This window comes from Gadus macrocephalus, chromosome 6 (assembly GCF_031168955.1).
Source record: "Gadus macrocephalus chromosome 6, ASM3116895v1".
NCBI lineage: Eukaryota > Metazoa > Chordata > Actinopteri > Gadiformes > Gadidae > Gadus > Gadus macrocephalus.
The window spans coordinates 22,407,408-22,433,659 of record NC_082387.1 but is presented as its reverse complement, the minus strand read 5'-3'; the positions used below and the strand labels follow the sequence as shown (position 1 = coordinate 22,433,659).

Genomic DNA, 26,252 nt, shown 5'->3' with positions numbered 1-26,252 from the left:
GATATAAAGTGAGAATGTAGGATGAGATACGGAAAATAAGGTGCAATATTAATAATAAAAGAATCATCGTAAAGCATTAAACATTAACCTCAGGCACTGGGGTTTACCCTTCATACCAGCCTCAAAGAGATCACTCCTCTCATTGGCTGAATTGAGATACCAGATGATGACACGGTTAAAACAATCAGTGGTAGGTGAATCACCTGGTGCTCAACGATATTCTAGGGTACAGCTGTACATAACTGCCGGTAAACCTCCCTGCCACCCTACCTCCCGACCCCTCTCCCCACCTGTCCAGGAGATCACAGACCCAGAGGCTGGAGGCTTACCAAGCTCACCTCCCTCTCCCTCTCTCTCTCCCTCCCTCTCCACCACCCTGTCTCTCCCCCCCCCCCCCCCCCCCCCACCTGTCCAGGTGATCACAGACCTGGAGGACCAGCTGACCACGCTGACCCAGGAGAACGCCGAGCTGAACCGGCAGAACTTCTACCTGTCCAAGCAGCTGGACGAGGCCACGGAGGAGAACGAGGAGCGCCTGCAGCTGGGCGAGGACGTGGACCGGCTGCGGCGCGAGGTGGCCGACCGCGAGATGCACCTCAACAACCAGAAACTGGTGGGCCAGCAGCAAACTCCGTTTCCATGGGGATCTGTCTCATCATTCTCATTTTTTGATTTTCTTTAGATGGGAAATTCCAGTAAAACAAAAACGGTTACACACTAAACATCTATTACATACTATTAACGTCATTTAAGTTGTTAAAGTGGCAATCTGGAAAACTTTCAGAGGTTTTCATTGTCAGTATAGCCTTTATATAACACGGAATAAGGCAACACGATGGAGATTGAGGCTATATAGGCCAATGAAAGCCCTTGTATTTGCAGAATTAAAGGAGTTATCGTTGGCAACTTTCTCGCCATGCATACAAATCCTAAATGGGGCAGTGAGTGGCACGTTCTCCAACACTAAGCACTGGTACTTCCCCCAGTGAGGGTAGGGCAGAGCTCATGGAACTTAGCGGGACTTGTGTGTAGTGGCGAACAGTTTGTTTTGCCATTGGTGCCGCCAAAGAGATTGAAACAGAGATCTTCGAGATTGCCACTTAAAGTAATTGAGGGAAGTCATTAATACATTAAGTCTTGAAGACTTTAGGAGTAGGTGGAGACCAGGCATTGGGCTCAACGAGGCGTACAGGTCAACCCCGTGGATGGGGGAGCCAACTGTTCCAGGAGGCAGTTGGTCGTTCTATCCACCCCCTCCTCAGAACTTTTCAAAACAAATAACACAAATTTGTATAATTAATAGAATGATTTTTATATTTATTTGTGCCACAAAAGCATTACCTTTGTTTTTTAGGTAAGTAAGAGTGACATAATAATGTTCCATCAGAATAGCCCTCAGTACGCCACAAGACTAAAAGACATCTTTAGTTTTAATAGCAAAACAAGGCACCAGTGTCTGTTCTTTAAGAGTTAAGAATATTAACATGGCGTTGATAATGGCTTTGACATTGGCGTTTCACAGCTGCCAAACTACCTCTTGGTCATGTAATTATATAATACGCGTAAAAATATAAAACTTAAAATAAATGAACTGCATTGTGTATAATTCCGGTAGGACATAACCAATAGATTTATCAGCATATCATATCCAGCTATTACAACAAAACAATAAAACAAATATTATATTTATTTTGATCTAAACATAAACTGCTCACACACACACACACACAGACACACACACTGACACACGCACGCACACACACAAACACACATACACACACACACACACACACACACACACACACACACACACACACACACACACACACACACACACACACACACACACACACACACACACGCATACACACACAGAAGACAGAGCTTCAGCACTGACAGTGTTGAGCATACATTAGGCGGCAGGAGGCTGTTGGAATATTCCACTGGTTAATCTGCACCGAGCTCTGCTCAGAGGCAGAGGAAGAGCAGAGGGGTAGAGGGTGAGGGGCTGTGTGATGTGCCTTCTGCCCTGGTGGGATGAAGGTGTGGGACGTGGGTGTTGAGCAGTGTCGTCTCCCTCTATCTCCCTCTATCTCCCTCTATCTCCCTCTATCTCCCTCTATCTCCCTCTATCTCCCTCTATCTCTGCCTCACTCCCCTTCTCACACACTCGCCGTGCTTCTCCGTCCTGCCGGTTGTGTAACCCAGCGATGGTAGTCTTAGACGGTGAGGCCGGGGGGGGGGAAGGCAGGGGTGTGGGATCTGACAGGCTGCGTTGGTGTGATGTGTCATCCCCATCCCTCCCACGGGTCGAGTCAGCACTGTGGACTATAGAACCGCGCTGCTGGATTTCAAACGCAGTGCCAGAAACACGCTCTATATTTGCCTGCTGTTATCGTTTAGGTCAGGCCCAAAACCTTACCGATGTTAAGGTACAGAAGGCTCCCTCGAGGATCGATATGATGTGGAACTGATTCCACAGCCCGGCTGGAGAATTACTTGTTTACGGGATAAGCTGTTATCGTTTTAGAGTTTCGCTATTTTACACGGAAGCACATGATCACCTGTGTTTACGATCGACAGGGCAGGATAGTGACCGTGTTTGACACCAAGCCAAGCAAAAGGGGCTGGGTTTGATCCCCAATGTCCGCCCTCTTCATGTAGGCTTCCTTCAGGAAGATGCCTAACCTCTGCCTGCTCCTTTTTCCGATGTTTGAATTCACTCTGGGGTGGCTTTTGGATTAAAGTCAAATAACTCTACGGTCAATTGTGTAAAGTGTATGCAAATCACGTGTTCTTTTCTCATGAAGGGTACTTCAAAGAGGCCTGGAGTTAATTTACCTGCAACGGTTGAGTCAAATGTTTCATCCTGTTCCATCATTATCAGTAGCATCATGGTCTGTGTCTGCAATGTCACCATGTTTGTAATCTACCAGTTGTGGATGGTAAATGGACTGCGTTTATACAGTGCATTACAACACTGCCCAGCATTCACCCATTCATACACAGTCCACCATGCAAGGCAACAGTCAGCTCGTCAGGAGCAGTTACGGTCAGGCGTCGAACTAGCGACCCCCTTGGTTACTAGTCAACCCGCTCTACCTCCTGAGACTCTGCCACCCAACGGACACCGGAATAAGAGGAGTGTGTTGGGTTGTAGCGTTTAAAAAAGATCCCCAGAACGCAGAGCAAGATTGCTGAAGTGTAAACCGTGGCTGGTCACCCATGCCAACAAATAGTTGTTCTCCTCTTTGGATTAATCTATATGTGTGTGCGTATGTTTTATTGTGTGTCTGTATGTGCCTATGTTTGTCTGTGTGTGTGTGTGTGTGTGTGTGTGCGTGGGGCAGAACGTGGAGACCCTGAAGACCACGTGCACCATGATGGAGGAGCAGGTGGTGGAGCTGGAGACCCTGAACGACGAGCTGATGGAGAAGGAGCGACAGTGGGAGGCCTGGAGGGCCCAGCTGGAGGAGGAGAAGGGCCAGGCGGAGAGGAGGGGCCGGGACCTGCAGAGGCTGCTGGACACCGAGAAGCAGAACAGGTGAGACGCACACAGAGACACACACGCAGACAGACAGACAGGCAGACAGACAGACAGGCAGACAGATAGATAGACAGACAGACAGACAGACAGACAGACAGACAGACAGACAGACGGACGGACGGACGGACGGACGGGCGGACGGACGGACGGACGGACGGACGGGCGGACGGACGGACGGACAGAAGACACTCAAGACACTCATGACACTCAAGACACTCAAGACACACAGACACACACACACACACACACACACAAACACACACATAGACACAGACAGACAGACAGACAGACAGACAGACAGACAGACAGACAGACAGACAGACAGACAGACAGACAGACACACACACACACACACACACACACACACACACACACACACACACACACACACACACACACACACACACACACACACACACACACACAGACAGACTGGTGTCTGTCTATGCTCCTGCAGGCTGCGGGCGGACCAGCGCAGCACTGAGTCCAGGCAAGCAGTGGAGCAGGCTGTCAAGGAGCACAACGAGGAGATCCTGGCCCTGCAGCAGGCCCTCAAAGACCAGAACCTCAAAGCAGAGAGCTTATCCGACACGGTGAGCCACATGAAACACCCAGAGTCTCCCATTCAGCCGCACATCAGTCACCCCCTTTTCTGCCTAACCAAAATCCACTTTCTTCCTTTCTCTCTCCCTCACTCCCTCCCCCCCTCCCACCCTCCCTTCCCTCCCCCCCTCCCCGGGCTGTATTCCAGCTGAATGACCTGGAGAAGAAGCATGCCATGCTGGAGATGAACACTCGCAGTCTGCAGCAGAAGCTGGAGAGTGAGCGGGACGTGAAACAGAGGCTGGTGGACGAGGTGATTCATTCCTCCAATTCTAGCTCTGTTAGCACAATGCTAACGGCAAACACTAGGTCATCACCTCAACTAAGAGTTAAGAGTCTATGCTATGTCGGTCTAGGTATATACGTACATGAACCCTAGTTATACAACATGTTGTTCTTGGAATGAATCTTTATCATAATTGATGGGGAAAGGAAATTTAAAAAAATTATGAAATTTAAATTACTCTTATCATTTTTGCAGCAGCACAGTGACCTTGTATTGGGGTAGCGAGGGTGATGCCAGCGATGTGTTCCATTATGTTTGTGTGTTCTGGGATGTGTCACCACAGCAAGCCAAGCTGCAGCAGCAGATGGACGCCCAGAAGACCCACATCTTCAGGCTGACCCAGGGGCTGCAGGAGACCCTGGAGCAGACCGACTTGCTGAAGACCGAGAGGACCGACCTGGAGTACCAGCTGGAGAACATCCAGGTAATGCTGGGTGCACACACGCGCACACACGCACACACACAGAAGCATGCAAGCTCACACACCTGCACACACACACACACACACACACACACACACACACACACGAATGCACGCACACACACACATGCACACACACACACACGCACGCAGGCACTCATACACACACTCACACATGCAGGCATGCACACAAACACAGATACACAAACATGCAAGCATGCACACACACACACAGACACACAAAGAAACACACACACACGCATGTAAGAATAAACACACACTCACACACGCACGCATGCAAAGACACACACACACACACAGACGCACATGCAAGCAAGCACACAGATGCACACTCATACACACACACACACACACACACACACACACACACACACACACACACACACACACACACACACACACACACACACACACACACACACACACACACACACACACACACACACACACACACAAACACACACAACAATGAACAGATTCCCAGCCCTGATATGATACATTTTTAAAAATCCTTTACCCCAGAGGAATATTTATAATAAAGCATTTCTTTGCAGAAACTAATTTTCCGTTGGTTGCTTTTGATATGAAAAATTGTTTCTGGGCAAAAAAGCACAGCCTTTATCAACACGTATTCACTGCAAACATTTCGATCCAACATTCCCCTATCCTTTGAATCCTCGCCAACTTCCAGTTCCCTTCCTTAAAGGCATAATATTTAACATTTACACATTAAAATAACTAAAAACGACATGACTTTATTGTTGTTTCCAAAAATGTTCAAACCCAGAGAAAGCTTTATTCACAGTCACATATTCCTCATAACAGGGGGAAACACGCAGAAACAGTAACCCAGTAGAGACCTGATGCACTGATATACTACCACTGGCCCTGATTTAACAAGTGGCTCATGCCACTTGTTAAATCATGCACAAATCATGCGGAAATCGTGTGTTTCACAAACATAGACACAATCTACAGTATTCCGTGACTATATTCCTAAAAATGGTCAAATCGTCAAATCCTCGTGGAGCTGCACGGCACGCAACACATTGATTGGCTCGGTCTCTGTCAGCAACACACTGACAGTGGTCCGTCTATGAGCCCCTCCTCCGAGCTACTCTGAGTCAAACATGGTGCACGCGTGGGAGGGAGGATTGTTATTGGCTTTTACCCGCAGAGAAGTGGCCAAACTCATTATCGGAATCAATCCAGAGGTCACGGATCATTATGTGGGATGCCAGGAATACCGAAGGACTAATCTATTACACCGTATAAATCTCAACGAGCACTCATGGGTTCATTTTAAACTCACTTCTTGTTCAGTGAAAAAAGTTCTGTCAAAGTTTCCACCAATGTACCAACAAATAGAAAGTCAGTTTAACCTGTATTATATACAGTCTATGTGAAGTCAGTTTAACCTGTATTACAGTACAGCCTATGTTAAGTCAGTTTAACCTGTATTATATACAGTCTATGTGAAGTCAGTTTAACCTGTATTACAGTACAGCCTATGTTAAGTCAGTTTAACCTGTATTATATACAGTCTATGTGAAGTCAGTTTAACCTGTATTACAGTACAGCCTATGTTAAGTCAGTTTAACCTGTATTATATACAGTCTATGTGAAGTCAGTTTAACCTGTATTACAGTACAGCCTATGTTAAGTCAGTTTAACCTGTATTATATACAGTCTATGTTAAGTCAGTTTAACCTGTATTACAGTACAGCCTATGTTAAGTCAGTTTAACCTGTATTATATACAGTCTACGTTAAGTCAGTTTAACCTTTATTAGATACAGCCTATGTTAAGTCAGTTTAACCTGTATTATATACAGTCTATGTTAAGTCAGTTTAACCTGTATTACAGTACAGCCTATGTTAAGTCAGTTTAACCTGTATTATATACAGTCTATGTTAAGTCAGTTTAACCTGTATTACAGTACAGCCTATGTTAAGTCAGTTTAACCTGTATTATATACAGTCTATGTTAAGTCAGTTTAACCTTTATTAGATACAGCCTATGTTAAGTCAGTTTAACCTGTATTATATACAGCCTATGTTAAGTCAGTTTAACCTTTATTAGATACAGCCTATGTTAAGTCAGTTTAACCTTTATTAGATACAGCCTATGTTAAGTCAGTTTAACCTTTATTAGATACAGCCTATGTTAAGTCAGTTTAACCTGTATTATATACAGTCTATGTTAAGTCAGTTTAACCTGTATTACAGTACAGCCTATGTTAAGTCAGTTTAACCTGTATTATATACAGTCTATGTTAAGTCAGTTTAACCTTTATTAGATACAGCCTATGTTAAGTCAGTTTAACCTGTATTATATACAGTCTATGTGAAGTCAGTTTAACCTGTATTACAGTACAGCCTATGTTAAGTCAGTTTAACCTGTATTATATACAGTCTATGTTAAGTCAGTTTAACCTGTATTACAGTACAGCCTATGTTAAGTCAGTTTAACCTGTATTATATACAGTCTATGTGAAGTCAGTTTAACCTGTATTACAGTACAGCCTATGTTAAGTCAGTTTAACCTGTATTATATACAGTCTATGTGAAGTCAGTTTAACCTGTATTACAGTACAGCCTATGTTAAGTCAGTTTAACCTGTATTATATACAGTCTATGTTAAGTCAGTTTAACCTGTATTACAGTACAGCCTATGTTAAGTCAGTTTAACCTGTATTATATACAGTCTATGTTAAGTCAGTTTAACCTGTATTATATACAGTCTATGTTAAGTCAGTTTAACCTTTATTAGATACAGCCTATGTGAAGTCAGTTTAACCTGTATTATATACAGTCTATGTTAAGTCAGTTTAACCTTTATTAGATACAGCCTATGTGCGGTAGACCCACACCAGAGCACACACTTCTTTACCTGCTCTTAACTGTTTTAGAGCTAGTGATATAGATACTTCTAAACAGCTATTGGAATCCATCTGGAAAGTTTTGAAACGTGAGCCAGCTAGGGTTCAATTGCATTTCATACAGGCTAATGTTTAGTGACGGGTGCTTTGTAATTTGACTATCGTGTAGAAACATTGACATAACGATGGCTCTATAGAGAGGAGCCGACTATCCCCTGGGCAGGTATACACACTTCTTAACCCTGTTAACCCTAACCCTAACCATATTAGACAAGCAGGAATCCAACCTGGTCTCACAGGAATCAGTGAAATGACCAAGGACGCCTAACTCAAAATCTGCCCAATTTTCCGTGATATGGCCACGGATTTTGCTCCGATACAAGTTAATGACACTTATATTCCGTGGCACACACAGATCCCCCGTCTCAACGTCGACCATGTGAGCTTAACTCAAAACCCGTGGTGGCCTCACGGAATCTGTGTGTGTCTGTGATATGCTAACGGAATTTGCTCAAATGCAAGTTAATGACACTCATATTCCGTGGCACACACACACAGATCCCCGTTTCAACGACAGAGTCAACCTGGTCTCACAGGGATCCGTGAAATTACCATATATATAGATATATACATATATATATATATATATATGAATGAAATTCATATTGACAAATGGCTCTATATCCCTATTCTCGCCCATGCACCACTCTTGAATTTAATAGACCATTTTCGTTGCTTCGGCGAGGTCTGGTGGTCTCCGTGTATAATAGATAATTCAATAAATATTGATTTCTAACTAAATAAATAAATATCTATAAATATGTATGTGTATTTATATTTATATATATATATATACACATGCATATTTATACATATATAGGCCTATATGTTTATTTATTTTGTTGCTTCGATGAGGTCTGGTGGTCTCCAAATATAATAAATAAATAAATAAATAAATAATATATATATATATATATATATATATAAATATATATATATATATAAATAGGTAGGTTTAGTTGTGGGCCAACAGAGGCTGCATTTATACTAAATAATTAAATAAATATAAATATGTATATATATATATATATGTATACATACATATTTAGATATTTTTATTTAGGCTATTTATTATATACGGAGACCACCCGACCTCCTCGAAGCAACGAAAGTGGTCTATTAAATTCAAGATGGGTGGGCGAGAATAGGGACATAGTGCCATACCATCAATATGAATTTCACTCATAGAATTTCCGAGAGGATGGTCAATGGTCAGATACAGATCTCGTTATAACAATAATTTATATCGATTTAACGAGATAGGACATAATGATAACGCCAAGAAAATAAAGACTACATTATAATAATTTAAATATAATTAACTTATAAAGCATATAACGAGACAGTTGTCTACGATCTAGTTGTGGGCCAACAGAGGCTGCTTTTTTTAACCACATTTCCCATAGAAAAAGTACATTGTGTTAGTTGGTGTTACAACCCTCTTCGTTGATTGGATTGGTGGAAGTGGATCTTCAATGGTCAGATACAGATCTTGTTATAACGATAATAGCAACATGGTCTACTTATAATATTATAACTAAATAATTGTATATTTACTTATATATGTATAATATATATTTTAATATTTAATTAGTTCAATATTAAACCAATGCATTTCAATCTGGAGATTATTTTCGATTTCAGAAGGGGGGGGCTGGATTCATTAAAACAACAATCCTATGGTGGTTGCCATCGACCGCCCCCCTTGACGTTTAGGGCAGCAACTGAGTTGCCATCAATTGTGTTGTTTTTGTCGTAAAATAGGGTCGGCTGGCTAGGGAATAGAAGGACACCTTGGAATATCTTTCCATTTACGCAGTTTAAACTTCTAATTAATACGTTTTTTTTGTATTGAACTTGACTCGTTTTTTTCTTTAAATTGCTGTAAGGTGTTTCATCACTCTGAGAGATGCACATGGACAGATTTTGTAGTGACAGAGCCTAGGCCTATAACCTATTAGTGAAAACAAAACACCAAGCTCATTGATTTAACAAGGCAGGGTTATTTGAAACAATTAATTATGTTATCATGTGTGAGAGGTCATTCCTCCTCCTGAGCATGCTTCCTATTTATGTCTAGTGTACCCCTACTGTCCACAAGCACACACCCCCCTCCCCAGATGGATATGGAGAATTGTTGCCACGTCCCGTTGGTGGTGGTGTCATATATATGAAAGAGGGCTACTACAATGATAAATTAGGAGGCCGAAGCCCTAAAGGAAGGTATGCAATAGGTGACTGAGGCGAGGACATTAACAAGTAAGCTATAGACCTGAGATCTCTTTTATATCAAAGAGGGTCTCAAAGGAGGCATACGATTATCAACTGGGGGGCTCCAGCCCTACAGGAAAGGTTCACACGGAATCATCAAATGCTCCCTTGAAACGCATTGGCAACAAGCCGTTGCTAGAAATTAATCTAAATTAGTTGACAAGAGATATAATCTTGTAGATTAGACCTTCAACCAGGATGTATTTTGGGATTACTCTGTGAAAATTGTGGGTCTCTGGAAAAAAGCCAGCCCTAACCCTAACCCTTTTACAGATCCCTGTGAGACCAGGTTGACTCGGTCATTGAAACGGGGATCTGTGTGTGTGTGGCATGAAATATGAGTGTCATTGACTTGCATTGGAGCAAATTCGGTTGGCATATCACGGACAAATTAAGTGATTCCGTGAGGCCACCACAGACTTTGAGTTAAGCGCCCGTGGTCGACTTGGTCGTTGATACAGGGATCTGTATGTGTGTGCCACGGAATATGAGTGTCATTAACTTGCATTGGAGCAAATTCCGTTGGCATTTCACGGACAATTTAAGTGATCCCGTGAAGCCATAACGGATTTTGAGTTAAGGGTCCGTGTTCATTTCACGGAGTCCTGTGAGACAGGCTGCAGGAATCACACAAGTCTTTAGTTCCCTGCATCACATCGCTATTATTTAGAGCGGGAAAATCTGTTGAATATCCAATATCTTTCCCTGAAAAACAAGAACCATTTCAACCTCTCCATTAGCTTCTATCACTACACTTTAGTTCTTAGGGTAATGTTATGACATTACAACGACGTTCAATATGCTCATAAAGTATTTTTTTGTAGGATTGTTTGAACATGGATAACAGCACTGGGCTACCCCACATAACATTATCTACAGCTGTAAACTACCCTAAAAAACATTATCTACAGCGGTAAACGACCCCAAATAACATTATCTTCAACAGTAAACTACCCAACATAACATTATGTACAGCTGTAAACTACCCCACATAATATTATCTGCAGATGTAACTACTAAACATTATCTACAGCCGTAATATAACCTCAATGCAACTAAATGCATTAACTTGTCCGTGAGCATGATTTATGAGTCACATCAGATAGCTTTTCACCGGCAATGGTGGTGAAGGCCACAACTTCCCTAGGGCTTCTGTTATGTTTCGTTTGAGCCACCGTTAGATGCAGTAATGCTATTATATTATATTATCCTATTATACCTTTCAAATTTAAATTAATAAATGTTTAAAGGTGCAAGTACCCCTGACAACCCTTAAGAGTTTAAAGGGTTGGAACTCTATGGGGTACTTGTTGCAATGTAACAACAGAAACACACACAAAAATAAAACCACAAACCACACACAAACGATACTGTACATTCACAAACACATACGAAGCCTTCTCTTTTGCTGGAGTACCTTTTTGTGTTTTCTGTTGTGTGTGTGTGTGTGTCTCTCTCTCTCTCTCTCTCTCTCTCTCTCTCTCTCTCTCTCTCTCTCTCTCTCTCTCTCTCTCTCTCTCTCTCTCTCTCTCTCTCTCTCTCTCTCTCTCTCTCTCTCTCTCTCTCTCTCTCTCTCTCTCTCCTCTCTCTCTCTCTCTCTCTCTCTCTCTCTCTCTCTCTCTCTCTCTCTCTCTCTCTCTCTCTCTCCTCTCTCCTCTCTCCTCTCTCCTCTCTCCTCTCTCCTCTCTCTCTCTCTCTCCTCTGTATCTATAAGTGTGTGTGAGGTCACGGTGAAGGTTCATGGGGAGACGGTATTAACTGCCATAGTGATGTTCCCTTAGATCCACCTGCAGGCCGTGTTCTCCCATGAGAAGGTGAAGATGGAGGGCACCATCACGCAGCAGACAAGCTCATCGACTTCCTGCAGTCCCGCGTGGACCGCGGCGGCTCCAAGAAGAAGAAGGTCAGCATGGAGGGACAGGAGGTTAAATGTTAAAGGTTACAGGTTAAACAGGAAACCTGTAGTTTTGAGATGATTCGTCTCGTCTGCCATGGTCGCTGTGTTAATCAGGGTAGGCTTGACAATACGTTTTTCACATCACTCTAATGAATAAATGAATAGGTTGTGGTTTAATAGTTTTTGATAGTGTTTCTAGATGGTTCTATGTAACAACAATTGACCTGTCGCTAAGCTCCGCCCTTAGAATGTAGATGAGCCAATGACAATCCAGCCATCGGCCGGACAACTCCATTGAAAACAACAGGGAGGAGGCATAATATAACAATTTAGTGGTGGATTTATGTTGTTTGTGGGCAAGAAACAAACAACATATTTTTCAGGGCAAGAAAAAGGCCAGAATACCAACTGAATCTAAGCTAGTTACCTTCTGTATGCAATTCAAGTTTTGAATATACCCCTCAATAGCGTAATGTAGTCCCTTTCGATTGAACCTGAAAGAAATTAAATCCTTTTTTCGCCCAAAACTTCTCCAAAACCTGCTTTGATAGACAGTCAGCTGACATTTTTCCACATGTGTTTTTGTCATCGAGTCTGATTTGTCAGAGTTCGTCATGGTAACGACGATGGGGGGGGTAGTGAATTAGCGAGAGGTCAATTTATTTAACCGGTTCTCCAAAGAATGGTATTGAATGATATGAAAGTGGAAACAAATTGTATATTTCATATATATTTTGTTCATTGCATTAAGTGTGCATATGTACGTATGTGTGTGTGTGTATGTGTGTATTTGTATACGTGTGTATGTGTGTGTGTGTGTATGGGCATGCGTGTGTGCGTGTGTGTGTGTGTGTGTGTGTGTGTGTGTCTGTGTCTATGGGTCTGTGTGCGTGCGAGCAAGTGTCTGTGTGTGTGTGTGTGTGTGTGTGCATGTGCGTTTGTGTGTGTGCGTGCATGTGCGTTTGTGTGTGTGCGTGTACGTGCGTTTGTGTGTGTGTGTGTGCATGTGCGTTTGTGTGTGTGTGTGTGTGTGTGTGCATGTGCGTTTGTGTGTGTGCGTGCATGTGCGTTTGTGTGTGTGTGTGTGCATGTGCGTTTGTGTGTGTGTGTGCATGTGCGTTTGTGTGTGTGCGTGCATGTGCGTTTGTGTGTGTGTGTGTGTGTGTGTGCATGTGCGTTTGTGTGTGTGCGTGCATGTGCGTTTGTGTGTGTGTGTGTGCATGTGCGTTTGTGTGTGCGTGTGTGTGCATGTGCGTGTGTGTGTGTGTGTGCATGTGCGTGTGTGTGTGTGTGTGCATGTGCGTTTGTGTGTGCGTGTGTCTCAGGGTCTGTTTGGCGGGCGTCGTCGTGAGGACCTCCTGGCTGCCATGGCGGCCCAGTCCCAGTCCCAGGGGGGGGGCCCGGTGCCCAGCGGGCCCCCCGCCCAGGCCCAGCCGGTGCCCCTCCAGTACAGCGACATCAAGGTGGCCCTGGAGAAGGAGCGCTCGCGCTCCTCCGACCTGGAGGACGCCATGCAGAAGATGAGGGCGGAGCTACGCTCACTCAGGGAGGAAGGTGAGGCCGCCGGCCGCTGCGACCTCTGTACCGTAGCTATGGTAGTCTGTACCGTAGCTATGGTAGTCTGTACCGTAGCTATGGTAGTCTGTACCGTAGCTATGGTAGTCTGTACCGTAGCTCTGGTAGTCTGTACCGTAGCTATGGTAGTCTGTACCGTAGCTATGGTAGTCTGTACCGTAGCTATTGTAGTCTGTACCGTAGCTATGGTAGTCTGTACCGTAGCTATGGTAGTCTGTACCGTAGCTATGGTAGTCTGTACCGTAGCTATGGTAGTCTGTACCGTAGCTATGGTAGTCTGTACCGTAGCTCTGGTAGTCTGTACCGTAGCTATGGTAGTCTGTACCGTAGCTCTGGTAGTCTGTACCGTAGCTCTGGTAGTCTGTACCGTAGCTATGGTAGTCTGTACCGTAGCTATGGTAGTCTGTACCGTAGCTCTGGTAGTCTGTACCGTAGCTATTGTAGTCTGTACCGTAGCTTTGGTAGTCTGTACCGTAGCTATGGTAGTCTGTACCGTAGCTATTGAGGTCTGTACCGTAGCTATTGTAGTGTCTACCGTAGCTATTGAGGTCTGTTCTGTAGCTATGTGGTCTGTACCATAGCTATTGAGGTCTGTACTATAGCTATGGTATTCTGTACCGTAGCTATTATAGTCTGTACAGTAGCTATTTAGGTCTGTACCGTAGCTATGGTATTCTGTACCGTAGCTATTGAGGTCTGCACTTCTTCCAGAATACCGCAGCAGCAGGTGCTCATTTTGTTGTCATTCTTGAGTTCTATTAACAAAGGAAGAAAATTACAGACATGTCCGCCCTTTTAGATTGGTAAAAGTGCCAGACTGATAGCTGACATATTGGTGCAGAAGTGAGTGTCACCAGATTAGAGGCCATTTGGATCATCATTTGTCAGAGGAATAATATGTAACATTTTAGCATTAAAAACGAAAAACAATTAGACCTAGGTTATAGGTTATAATTCTGGCTGCGTTGTGTACTTACATCCCATTCTTCCCTCCAATGATCACACCCAAAGAAATCTGTAGTTGTATTCAAGGTAACATCCCATTAAGATTGGTCTCATGTCAACCCCTTTAACCCCTAACTTTCAGTTGAAACACACAACATGGTAATCTAGTAGAAACCAATCCATTTATTTCAACAGCAAGTTAGCCTACCCTCTCTATTCAGATTCACTCCATTTATTTAAAAAAAATCTTTCAGAGAGAACAATAACATTTGCGATCGTGTTACCCATATGGAAGAAAAGAGCCCGCCCCCACCCCACTCTGGTTGCGGGGACGTCAGCCCTGATTACTGTTCCGACGGGTGGACTTAACGGAGCAAAGTTGTGGGAATTTCGACTCATGAAAATACAATAACTTTGGCGTTCTTGTGTATGAAACGCACGCATGAAGAGTAAGACTAGAGTTCTGAACCGCTTGATTCTTCATTATTCGTTCATTCCTTTAACTATGTAAGCCTTATTATAAAGGTTAATAGGGTTTCAACCGCCTCCAAATCGTCACGTGTTATTGATTCCTTAGCCGTTGTACTGCGAGCCGTTGCCTCCAGTAGCTGGTCAACATGCCTGCGCCAGACCATGTCAGGCCCTACACGCACGGTGTACGTCAGTGGTCCGGTCTGTGACAGAATCTCTCCCAGCTGCCATTTCTGGTTTTTACCTCTATAGTCTCTGGCAAGCACTTGGTGTCCCACACTGAAGGTTCTCAGTTGTTGACATGTTTGCGAATGTCTGGCTTTAGCAAATCCAAACGCAATCTCTGGTTCCTGCCCATGAACAGCATCGCTGGTGTCTGTCCCGTTGTAGCTAGGGCTGGGATAAACGATTATTTTTTAAACGATTAATCTAGCGATTATTTTTTCAATGCATCGATTCATCTAACGATTAATTTTTTCAGTCCGATTCGATTTTCGATTCGATTCTCGATTATCTCCCATTAATTGACTAATAGCAATTTATACATGTTGATTTACATATCTGAATAAAAAAAATATGAATTCCTTAACATTTCAATAAATGTTTATTGCCTTTAAATTCCAAAATAAAAGTGCAAAGTAATGCATTCTTAGAATTCTACGGTGCTCGGTCATTTGCAGTTGCTACCGGGTGACGCCTCTTCAGGTGCTGGTGAATTGCCGTGGTGCTAGAATGGAAAGTCATCTCCATTTTGCAAAGACGACATATCACGGAATCGTTTCCTTTCACATTAAAGAATTCCCATACTTTAGAGGAACGAGTGCGTGGCGCCTTGCACTTATGAAAGTCTGAGGAGCCACTCGCGTTGCAACTACGCTCCGGCGCCGCCCATCTTTTTTAAATTTTTATTTTTTTTTTTGATCGACGCGCATTTTTCGCGTCGACGTAATTTATGCGTCGACGTCATCGATTACGTCGACGCGTCGTCCCAGCCCTAGTTGTAGCGTGTGCTGTGTTTCGATAAGCCAGTAGGAAGTTTGCCACTTTTTGTGGTAACAACGTTCCCTCCTTCCCACTTGCTTTCATCGACTGTTTGAAAGACTGTACAAAACGCTCCGCTAAGCCATTTGTTGCAGGATGTTGAGGAGCTGAGGTAATGTGCTTGACACCATTCTTCCTGATTCTGACTCACCAGTTGTTGAGGCAAACCCGTGCGTGAGAAGAGTGTTCGCAGCATGTCCACAGTTTGAGCAGATGTGGCCTGTTTCACTGTGAATACTTGGGGCCACTTTGAGTGGGCATCCACCACAATGAGGAACATCCGATCCATAAAGGGTCCTGCATGGTCAATGTGAATACGTTGCCATGGAGTAGTGGGCCACTCCCATGAGTGGAGGGGTGCTGTCTGGGGCTGGCGCTGTATCTGCTGGCACCCACTGCAGGTCTTAGCGAGGATTTCAATTTGGCTGTCTATGCCAGGCCGCCAGACGTAGCTTCTAGCAAGGCTTTTCATCTTTACTACACCGAGATGCCCTTCGTGCAGTGACTCCAGCACTCTTGAACGCAGCTTGGTGGGCACAATGACACGTGAGCCCCACATGACACAGCCTTGACACACTGATAGCTGGTCACGACGGGTGGAGTACTCAGGTAGCAGGGGGTAGCCATGAATTGGCCATCCATTCAACGTCAACTCATATACCTTGGATACTGAGGGATCTCTGTTGGTCTCCTTTTGTATCTGAGCTCTTGTGACAGGAAGTGACTCCAGTTGGGTCAAGTGGAACGCGTCAGCTGGATCAGTCATGTTCCCCACCGGGTGTGGCTCGTGTGGGAGGCGTGAGAGTCCATCCGCGTTTCCGTGCTGTTTTGTCCCTTTAAATTCAACGGTGTAGGTGTGAGCACCTAGAAACAGAGCCCGTCGTTGTAAGCGTGCCGCTGCCATTGCTGGAACACACTTTTGAGGGGTTAAATATCGACACAAGGGGTTGATGGTCCGTGATCAATGTGAAATGCTTTCCGTATAGATATTGGGTCAACTTCTTCACCCCCCATACTCAACTCAAGCCCTCTCTGTCAATTTGGGCATAGTTGCATTCTGCAGCGTTTAGAGATCTTGACGCGAAAGCGATGGGCCGCTCCGACCCATCAGGCATCCTGTGTGAGAGCACAGCGCCGATACCATACGGGGAAGCATCGCAGGCAAGGCGCAGAGGGAGACTCTGATGTGATGAGCTGTTTAGCAGTCTTAAACGCTCGTTCACAGTCTTTGGACCACTTCCATTTCTTGCCCAATTGTAACACACCGTGTAGGGGGTGCAACACAGTGGAGAGGTTTGGCAGAAATGTGTGGTAGTAATCGATGAGGCCCAAGAATGAGCGCATCTGGCTCACATTTCCCGCCTTTGGTGCTCTCAGAACAGCATCGATTTTGTCCTGAGATTTGTGGAGTCCATGTCTGTCAATGATGTGACCACAATACTCAATTGAGTCTTTGAAGAACTCACATTTGTCCTTGTTGGCCCTCAATCCATTCTCCTCCAATCTCGACAGAACTCTTTGTAGGTTTGTCAAGTGTGTCTCATCATCAACTCCAGTGACAATGATGTCATCCAGATAGCATTGGGTTCCCGATATCCCTTGGAGTACTTGGTCCATGGCCCGTTGCCATATTGCTGGGGCACTAGATATACCAAAGATATACCAAGATACTTCCGTGAAGACCCTCCATTTCCATCTGTGAATATGCCTGAGCAAGGTCTATCTTTGAGAAACGCTCTCCACCTGCCAGGGACGCAAATATATCATCAATACGTGGGAGGGGATAGGCTACTGGTCTGCGTGCAGGACAGGATTCACTGTGACCTTGAAGTCACCGCAGATGCGTACAGCACCAGTCTTCTTGACCATGGGTAGAATTGATGTTGCCCATTCACACAAGTCAACTTTGGAAAGAATACCTTGATCCTCCAAGTGCTGTAGTCCGCCTCCACCTTTGGGCGAATGGCGTAGGGCACAGGACGACCCTTGTGGAACTTCGGTGTTGCATTTTCCTTGAGAACAACCTGTGCTTTCAGGTGCTTCAGTGTGCCTATTCCGGGTGCACTCACACTAGGCCATCTGGCCGTGGCCGTGGCCGTTTTCACACCTAACATCAGTACATCAGTTTCACTGACCTGATGTACATTTCTGTCCCTCTTTCCTATTTTCCTTTGGTATGATTTATTATCACTTTGCTTCGACCTGCACATTTTCTGTATGTGTCCAGGTTTGTTGCACTGTCTACAGTCTTTATCTTTGAACCAGCATTCAGTTGGGTCATGTGAATTTTTCCCACACCGAATACATGATTGTGTTCTTTCCTTCGGTTTAGTGTGAAATTTATTCACAGAGCATTCTCCCATATTTTTCGTTTGCAATTGAATTGCGTCTTTTGCAACAGTTTCCATTGAAACGACGATGCCATATCCAATCTTAGATCTCTCTTCGACAATAGTCTTTTCTGTGTACTCTCATTGTCCAATCCGCATACGAGCCTGTCTCTGAGTGCATCCAAAAGTCCCACCCCGAATTCACAATGTTCAGCCAATCTGCGCAACTCCACCATTTATTCAGCTATAGACTCCGTCTTTAACTGATCTCTCTTATGGAATCGGAAATGTTCGGCTATGACTAGTGGCTTTGGATTCAATTGGCATTTTAGCAAATCCACATTCTGTTGGAACGTTTTCTCAGATGGCTTATTCGGTATTGTGAGGTTATGTAGCAAATTGTATGTCTTAGCTCCCATCAGACTCAAAAGCACAGCAACCTTCTTCTCGTCCTCCACGTCATTTGCCACACAGTAATGTTCAAGTCTTTCCACATAAGCAGACCAATCTGCTACAGTACTGTAAAAACAATCCATCCGTCCGATATTCATTTTCACTTGTTTCACTGTGAAACTTTTATCCGGTCACTTCTTCCGTAGGATACGCAGCCGCCATGCGGGTGGGTAAACAACGCGATTCTGACGGCCATCAAAGACACATTCGACCTGTCTTATGGAGCATTGCACCGCGGGGATACAACACGATTCTCGTTGCCAATTGTTGTGTACTAACTTCATTAATACAACGTAATAAGGATGTCTAAACCAGGAGTTGTAGTCAACATAGTTTTTACTGGATCTACATAACTGAGAACATAAATCACTGCACACACATAGAACTGGCAACGCATGCAACAAAAAGTAGTGCCTTCATTATGTGGGTATACCACATGCATAACAAATAGGGGGAACATTGAACGTCAAACAACATTCTTCATCGCTGATCATGGCGATTGTCGCCGTCCATCTGAAACCACCCAGACATGGTGGCCGTTTGACAGAACCGAGGTCGACTACTCGGTTGTGTAAACAGACAACAACGGACAGGTGGGGGGTTAAAAACGAACTATTGAATAAAGTAGGTTTTGTTTAAGATGCCGAGGGCAAAGGGAAGGTGAAAATCCAACTAAAGGTCTTCCCGGACCGGGGTAGGTTTACTTGTGAGGGCTTCAGGGGTGCACTGGCGGCTGGGTACTAATGATGTGAAGTTCTGATATTTTTTCCGATTCAGACCTTTGGATCTCAATCCTTCAAATGAACAGATCTTTGAGTTGGATTGTTCATTTGCGAATGCGGAAATTGGAGAACGAAAGAACGAGGTGAAGCTTCCAATCACAGATATAGACCGTACGTACCGGACGATACAAGTAATGCGCATTGGCAAATCCAAGAACGAATCTACAAAATGAGCGATCCACCCGCAGATACCAATCATACGTACCGGATCGCACAAAAGATTCTTTCAAAAAGAAAAATTATTAAAAAAAATAATAATCGCCCATCACTACTTGGTAGACGACAAGGGGAAAAGGGGCGAGACACGGCAGGAAGCAGACACAATATGTCGCCTTTCTACAGTGTCCCTCTTCAAAGTATTTCTTTGAACTCAGGTTCCTCTTCAGGTCCACTGGCTGCTTACCGTTATGTAACCACGATCCTTGCCCGAGGGGGAAGGCCCAGCCTGCCTTTGTAGCTGGCAAACTGGCTGGTGGCCTCATGGTCGGCAGGGGCTCACCATGGCCAATCAGGCAGCAGGTGCACCGGGTAATAGGGATTGTCAATAACCTCTCTCAGCGTGTGTCTGTGAGGAAAAGGCTGTTTTCCTTGGTTGCTATCCCCTTTTTCCCCCGTGGAGTGTCTTGGGGCAGCGATTCCCTCCACAATACATGAAATGTCTCTGAAACGAATCCATCCGATATGACCGTAGGCTATGATATAAAACGAATAGGCTATGATGTGTGTGTTTGTGTTGTGTCGAGACAATCTGTTAAAAACACCTTCAAGCAGCCCGCTTGTCATGGAAATGAAAATCAAAGTGTTGTGAAAAAACCGCCGCAAAACATTATTGTTTGGCTTCTGTATGATTATTTTGCAATAATAATTTAAAAACAAACATTAAGCAACCTTATCGTCGAGCTCACAACAAACATGTGAGTGTTTCCCTCACAGCAAAAAACGATGGATGAGTGTGTATAACACAGACCGGTCACCACAGGGCGTGTCACTAACGCCCAACATGACGAGCTCAAGGCCCAGTGACCAATCAGACACCGCCTCCCCCATGCGCAGCGCTGCAGTACAAGGCCCTGGAGCACGGCGGCCCAGCGGCCCCGCCCTCCTCCCGCCACATGGTGATGTCCTCCATGGTGAAGTCCCCTGAGCACCAGCCGGGCCCGAGCAGCATGGCCCCCGCCAGCTCCGCCCGCCGCAAGGAGACGGCCACGCCTGAGGGTGAGGGGCGTGACAGGGTGGGGGGGGGGGGCACACACACACACACACACACACACACACACACACACACACACACACACACACACACATACACACACACACACACACACACACACACACACACACACACACACACACACACACACACACACACACACACACACACACACACACACACACGCACGCACGCACGCACACACACAATTGAGAAAATGCCCTCCCAGCCGCGGGTCGGCTGTAAGACTCTCACCATCTCTCTCTCTCACTCACTCTCACCTCTCTCTCTTTCGCGCGACTTTCAGAAAGAAGGAAGGTCACGTTTGAAAGTAAGTCTAAGTCCGAACCGCTGGTGCTTTGGTCCGCTACTCGTCCACCTATCCTCTCTTATGCACCTCATCTGTGGCCGTTTTTGAAAAAGAAAGGCCGGATTTTAAAAGCTCTGCACTCAAATGCAACAGCAGACACAATGCCAGAGACGGCTGTGGTCCAGTGCAGCGCCTTGTTTTCAGTGCAGACTTAAGAAATCTGAAGCGGGGGCTTTGTTTTCTTAAATACTAGTTTACTATGAACGCCAACTCTCCAAACACCTTCAACCCCCCCCATCACACACTAACATCTGTGTGTATGTGCCAAACTCTTACTACTCTTTATACCGACCAAATGGTTGCATGAGTCATGCCTTAAAACGTAGCATCCAGTCGAAACTCTTCACCTTAAGTGGTTTATATTTGGAAAAGTGAGATCAAAAAGTTTCATGGTGTGAAAGTCATTTCAAGGTGGACAGATAGGAATCTCACCGAGTTGCTTTGCTACAGTAAAGTCTGAAATGTTCCTACTAGCTAAAATTACCCTTATCCCATTTTCAAACCGATACGTGCAGAAGCAAGAGCTTTACGTTTCTCGGTAACACAGTACTAATTATTGGTATCTAATACTAACATTATTAATATTTCATAATGTTCCTTCACCCAGGCATTCATAGCTTGAGTGCCTTTGACTGGATAGTACCTTTTATGTGCCGCAGCAGCAACATTCTTTATTTCTTTATTTACGACGATATGTTTTTGCTTTTGCCTCTTCCTGATCATCTGAATCGATCCTCCTTTTTATGAGCCTGAATTCATAACTGATCCTCCATTTTTCGTCGACAATCTCCGGAATGAAATCCCTTCGAGATTTACCCGTTTCTGACCCGTTTCCGGAGCGCATCCAAATGACCCGTCACTGGTTCCTCCCTGACCTCTGACCTCTGACCCCCCACCCCTCCGCTCCGCTCCCCCCCCCCCCCCCCTTTCCCCCAATCCTACCCCGCATCTATTCAGAGTACAGCCGTCGCATGAAGGACAGCCAGCGCGAGCGGGAGCGGGACCGGGGCCACCACGCCACGCCCCACCACTTCTCCGTGGGGCTCAACATGCGGGCCGCCAAGTGCACAGTGTGCCTGGACACTGTGCACTTCGGCCGCCAGGCCGCCACCTGCCTGGGTGAGCTTTGTCTTCTGATTGGTGGACGTCACACATTGTCTGTATGTGTGATGCCTCTGTGTGTGTGTGAGACTCCATATCCACCACATGTCGTTAGCCTCATAGCATAATTGCCTCAGTCATATCTTAACCAAATTGTGATATTTAACCGAACTATACCCTCCTGAAAGCTGCTGATTCACTGTGCCTGATTGGCTGTGTCCTAGGCTAATCAGAGTGCATTCCATAATCACTGTCTGCCTAAGTCATCTATTTGACCTAGGAATTGTTGACGCTAAATACAAGATGAACCTTAAAATATAAGGATATTTTAAAATGCCATAAACCATGCCCTTTTGTACAGAAGCCAAATCAATATGTTTGACATTTTCTTTTCATCCTTTCTAATGGACGGATGAAGCCAAGTAAACACACGATGTGATCCCGACTTCATATTACTGACATACAAATCCATCTCCCCAGTACTCTCTTAAAGGGCCCCTATTATACCACCATGTGTGAGTGTGATTAGCCATTACGAGACATTTTAAATCTGCCCTTCCCTGTGCCTTAGTGACATCACAAGTGGGAGTTTCCACCCAGATGTAAGCTGGATAGATCAGTCTACGAGCCTAACCAGTGGATTGTAGCGAATGTTGCTGATCTAGCCAGTATACATCTATGTGGACAGTTCCACTTAGGATGACATTAAAACAGGAAAAGGCCCATTTTCAAATGGCTTGTAATGGCTAATCAAATTCACACCTGGTGGTATAATTGGGGCCACCTGCTGTTCTAAAAGTGGTCCATTAAGAGTTAGTTAACAAAATCCTTCCATTCCATATGTGAGGCGAAAGAAGTAAAAGCGATGTGTGCCGTCTTTCGCCCATCGCTCTCATCTCTCTCCCAGAATGCCACGCCCTCTGCCATCCCAAGTGCTCCCCGTGCCTGGCAGCCACATGCGGCCTGCCCACGGACTGCGCCATGCACCTGACTGACGGCCTGGGCCGGGACAAGGGCAGCTCCCCCGGACAACTGCAGGGCAAAGAGGCCGGGGTACACGTGCACCTGGAGGGCTGGATGAAGCAGCCCAGGTGGGTCGGCCGGGGGAGACCCAGACAGGAGGGGCTCGATGCACCAGCGACCCCCGCTGGTTTGAATGTAAAGCCTGGGCCTGAGATTCTTTGACGTTTATTGACAACGCAACTCAGAATAAACGTAAAGAGTTTATTATGAAAAGGGTGTAAAATATAAGTCGTCCCTGCAGACAGAGGCCACGAAACACGCATACCAAGGTTGAAGCGCTTTAGTGAGCCCAGAACACTGTGACTATGGGGGTCAAACTCCAGTGTAAGAGCAGGGAAACGTCCTTGAGGGCCCAACTGCAGATAGAGAGGCCACTGCTCGGGCCATCCCAGGATGTAGCTTGTGGTATCGCTGCGTCTGAGTCAGTTGAGGCTGTCTCAGTTCCCCTCAAGGGCGATAAGCGCGGTATAAACAGTGAAATGGTTACTATGAGTAATAACTATGGGGTCACAGTCTCTTAGTGTCAAACAACATGTTTTATGGAAATTTCCATTACACCCCTTCACTGTAGCTAATCCTGGCTCGAACAACAATATTTATGTCTGTGTTTCATTTCGATTTAAATTTGTAGGCTTGAATGTGTTGATTGCTGGTTGTGCTGCAGTTTTTCCCAATTTCTGTTATTTCGTTGTTATATTTTGATATTGCAGCATGTGTCTTTCTTTTTTAACTGATGACACGTAGCTGAAGTGAGCTTTGATCCATTGGACTGACTGAATACCTCTCACTATGATGTCTTGTACGCTGGGTTGTTGTGGTGCTCTGGGCCGGGGGACTGACTGTCTCCTGCGTGTGTTTCCAGGAGCGGGAAGCGGGGGCAGGGCTGGGAGAAGAAGTTCTCCATCCTGGACGGCACCAAAGTATCCGTGTACGAGGTGGAACCCAGAGAAGGTGGCCCTCACACCGCTCCCCCTTAAACACCCACACACCAGCGTTATTCCTCTACAGACTAACAGCCAAATACTATTTAAAACGGCATGTGTGTGTGTTTGTGTGTGATTTCCTGTGTATGTGTGTGTGTCTGTTTGTGTTTCGTGTATGTGTGTGTGCTTTGGGTGTGTGTGTGTGTGTGTATTTGTGTGTGTCTGTGTGTGGTTTTCGTGTGTGTGTATGTATGTGTGTGTGTGTGTGTGTGTGCGTGCGTTTATGTTTGTGTGTCTGTGTGTGTGTGTGTGTTTTCGTGTGTGCGTGTTTTTATGTCGGTGCATTTTGTAATGTCTGTGTTTCAGAGCCGGTCAAGCCCCTGGAGGAGTTTGAGCTGTGCCCCTCTGACGGGGAGGTGATGGTGCACGGGGCTGTAGGGGCCGCAGAGCTGCCAAACATCGGAAAGTCAGGTAAATACACTGATGAACTACAAGTCACCTTCAGGGCTCTGATACACTGATGAACTACAAGTCACCTTCAGGGCTCTGATACACTGATGAACTACAAGTCACCTTCAGGGCTCTGATACACTGATGAACTACAAGTCACCTTCAGGGCTCTGATACACTGATGAACTACAAGTCACCTTCAGGGCTCTGATACACTGATGAACTACAAGTCACCTTCAGGGCTCTGATACACTGATGAACTACAAGTCACCTTCAGGGCTCTGATACACTGATGAACTACAAGTCACCTTCAGGGCTCTGATACACTGATGAACTACAAGTCACCTTCAGGGCTCTGATACACTGATGAACTACAAGTCAGGCGCACAGCTCTGTAGTGCTAACACTATCTGTGATAACATTCTGCCCCCCCCCCCCCCCCCCCCTGGCCCCTGGTCGCTGGTCCGTGTTCCCATGTGCCCCAGATGTCCCCTACGTGCTGAAGCTGGAGTCCTTCTCCCACTCCCCGTGCTGGATGGGTCAGAGCCTGTACTTCATGGCCCCCAGCTTCCCGGAGAAGCAGCGCTGGGTGGCGGTGCTGGAGTCGGTGGTGGCGGCGGGCCGCAGCTCCAGGGAGAAAGCGGAGGCCGACGCAGTGAGTGTCTCTGTGGGGGCGGCGGGGGCGGCACCAGCAGGGCCATCTGGGCCCTGGGGGGCCTGCTTACCAAATCATAATGGAATGGTTCGATTGGGTTTGTGTATGTGTGTGTGTTTGTGTGTGCTTGTGTGTGTGTGTGTGTGTGTGTGTGTGTGACAGGCTTATTATCTTAGGGAGAGAGTAAAAATGAATTGCTGGTTTATGTGTTTGATTGTCACTTTCCAGTTATCAGTCTATTGAATGTAGTAATCATGCTTTATGGGTAGTCCTCCCTCCAGCCCCCTTCCCCTGTCCCCCCACTTTCACTTATAAATGTTCTGTTAATTGTCTGTCTCCCTCTCTCTCCCATCACGTCGTCACGCTGTGTGTCGCTGGGTGGGCATGTTCTGTTGGTTTGCTCTGTTCTGCCCATGTCCATCTGGGGGGTCCATCCCACTCATAGGCTGTGGTTTCCAGGAGACTAAGAGCTCTGACTCCCCTCCAGGTAAAGACACACAGAGAGACCTGCCCACACCACCGCCACACACACACACACACACACACACACACACGCACGCGCACACACACACACACACACACACGCACACACACACACACACACACACACACACACAGATGCACACGCACACTATGAATGTTAATTAGTACGTCTCCCCCAGCATTAGTGTGGTGCATGTTTCAGTTTGTTCACCTCACCTGCTGTGGCCACCATGACCTTTCACCCTGCTCCCCCCTCTCCTATCTTAACTCATTTTAATTACACCTGGCTGCCTCTGGGCCGCTGTTTGGCGTGTTGATTCTCTGATGTTGACACAGAGGCAGAGGGTGACTTGTCTGATGTTGAGGTGGTTTGATTTCTATGACCTTCAGAGGGCAATACGTATGTTCCGCTCAACCTGGACGGGAAATTTGAAGAAGTGCAACGAATGCAAT

General features: G+C 45.6%; 1 protein-coding gene across 1 annotated transcript in view; it reads left to right on the top strand.

Moving 5' to 3' along the window:
* LOC132460068 (citron Rho-interacting kinase) overlaps positions 1-26,252 on the top strand; it is a 66,726-nt gene that overhangs the window by 28,449 nt on the left and 12,025 nt on the right. Inside the window, 15 exon segments of the mRNA XM_060055081.1 lie at positions 416-613; positions 3,351-3,544; positions 4,005-4,140; positions 4,299-4,403; positions 4,720-4,860; positions 11,872-11,932; positions 11,935-11,993; positions 13,313-13,541; positions 20,638-20,799; positions 22,122-22,283; positions 23,173-23,356; positions 24,151-24,239; positions 24,578-24,682; positions 25,147-25,316; positions 25,762-25,803. Of these exon segments, the coding sequence (XP_059911064.1) occupies positions 416-613; positions 3,351-3,544; positions 4,005-4,140; positions 4,299-4,403; positions 4,720-4,860; positions 11,872-11,932; positions 11,935-11,993; positions 13,313-13,541; positions 20,638-20,799; positions 22,122-22,283; positions 23,173-23,356; positions 24,151-24,239; positions 24,578-24,682; positions 25,147-25,316; positions 25,762-25,803 (2,037 nt within the window).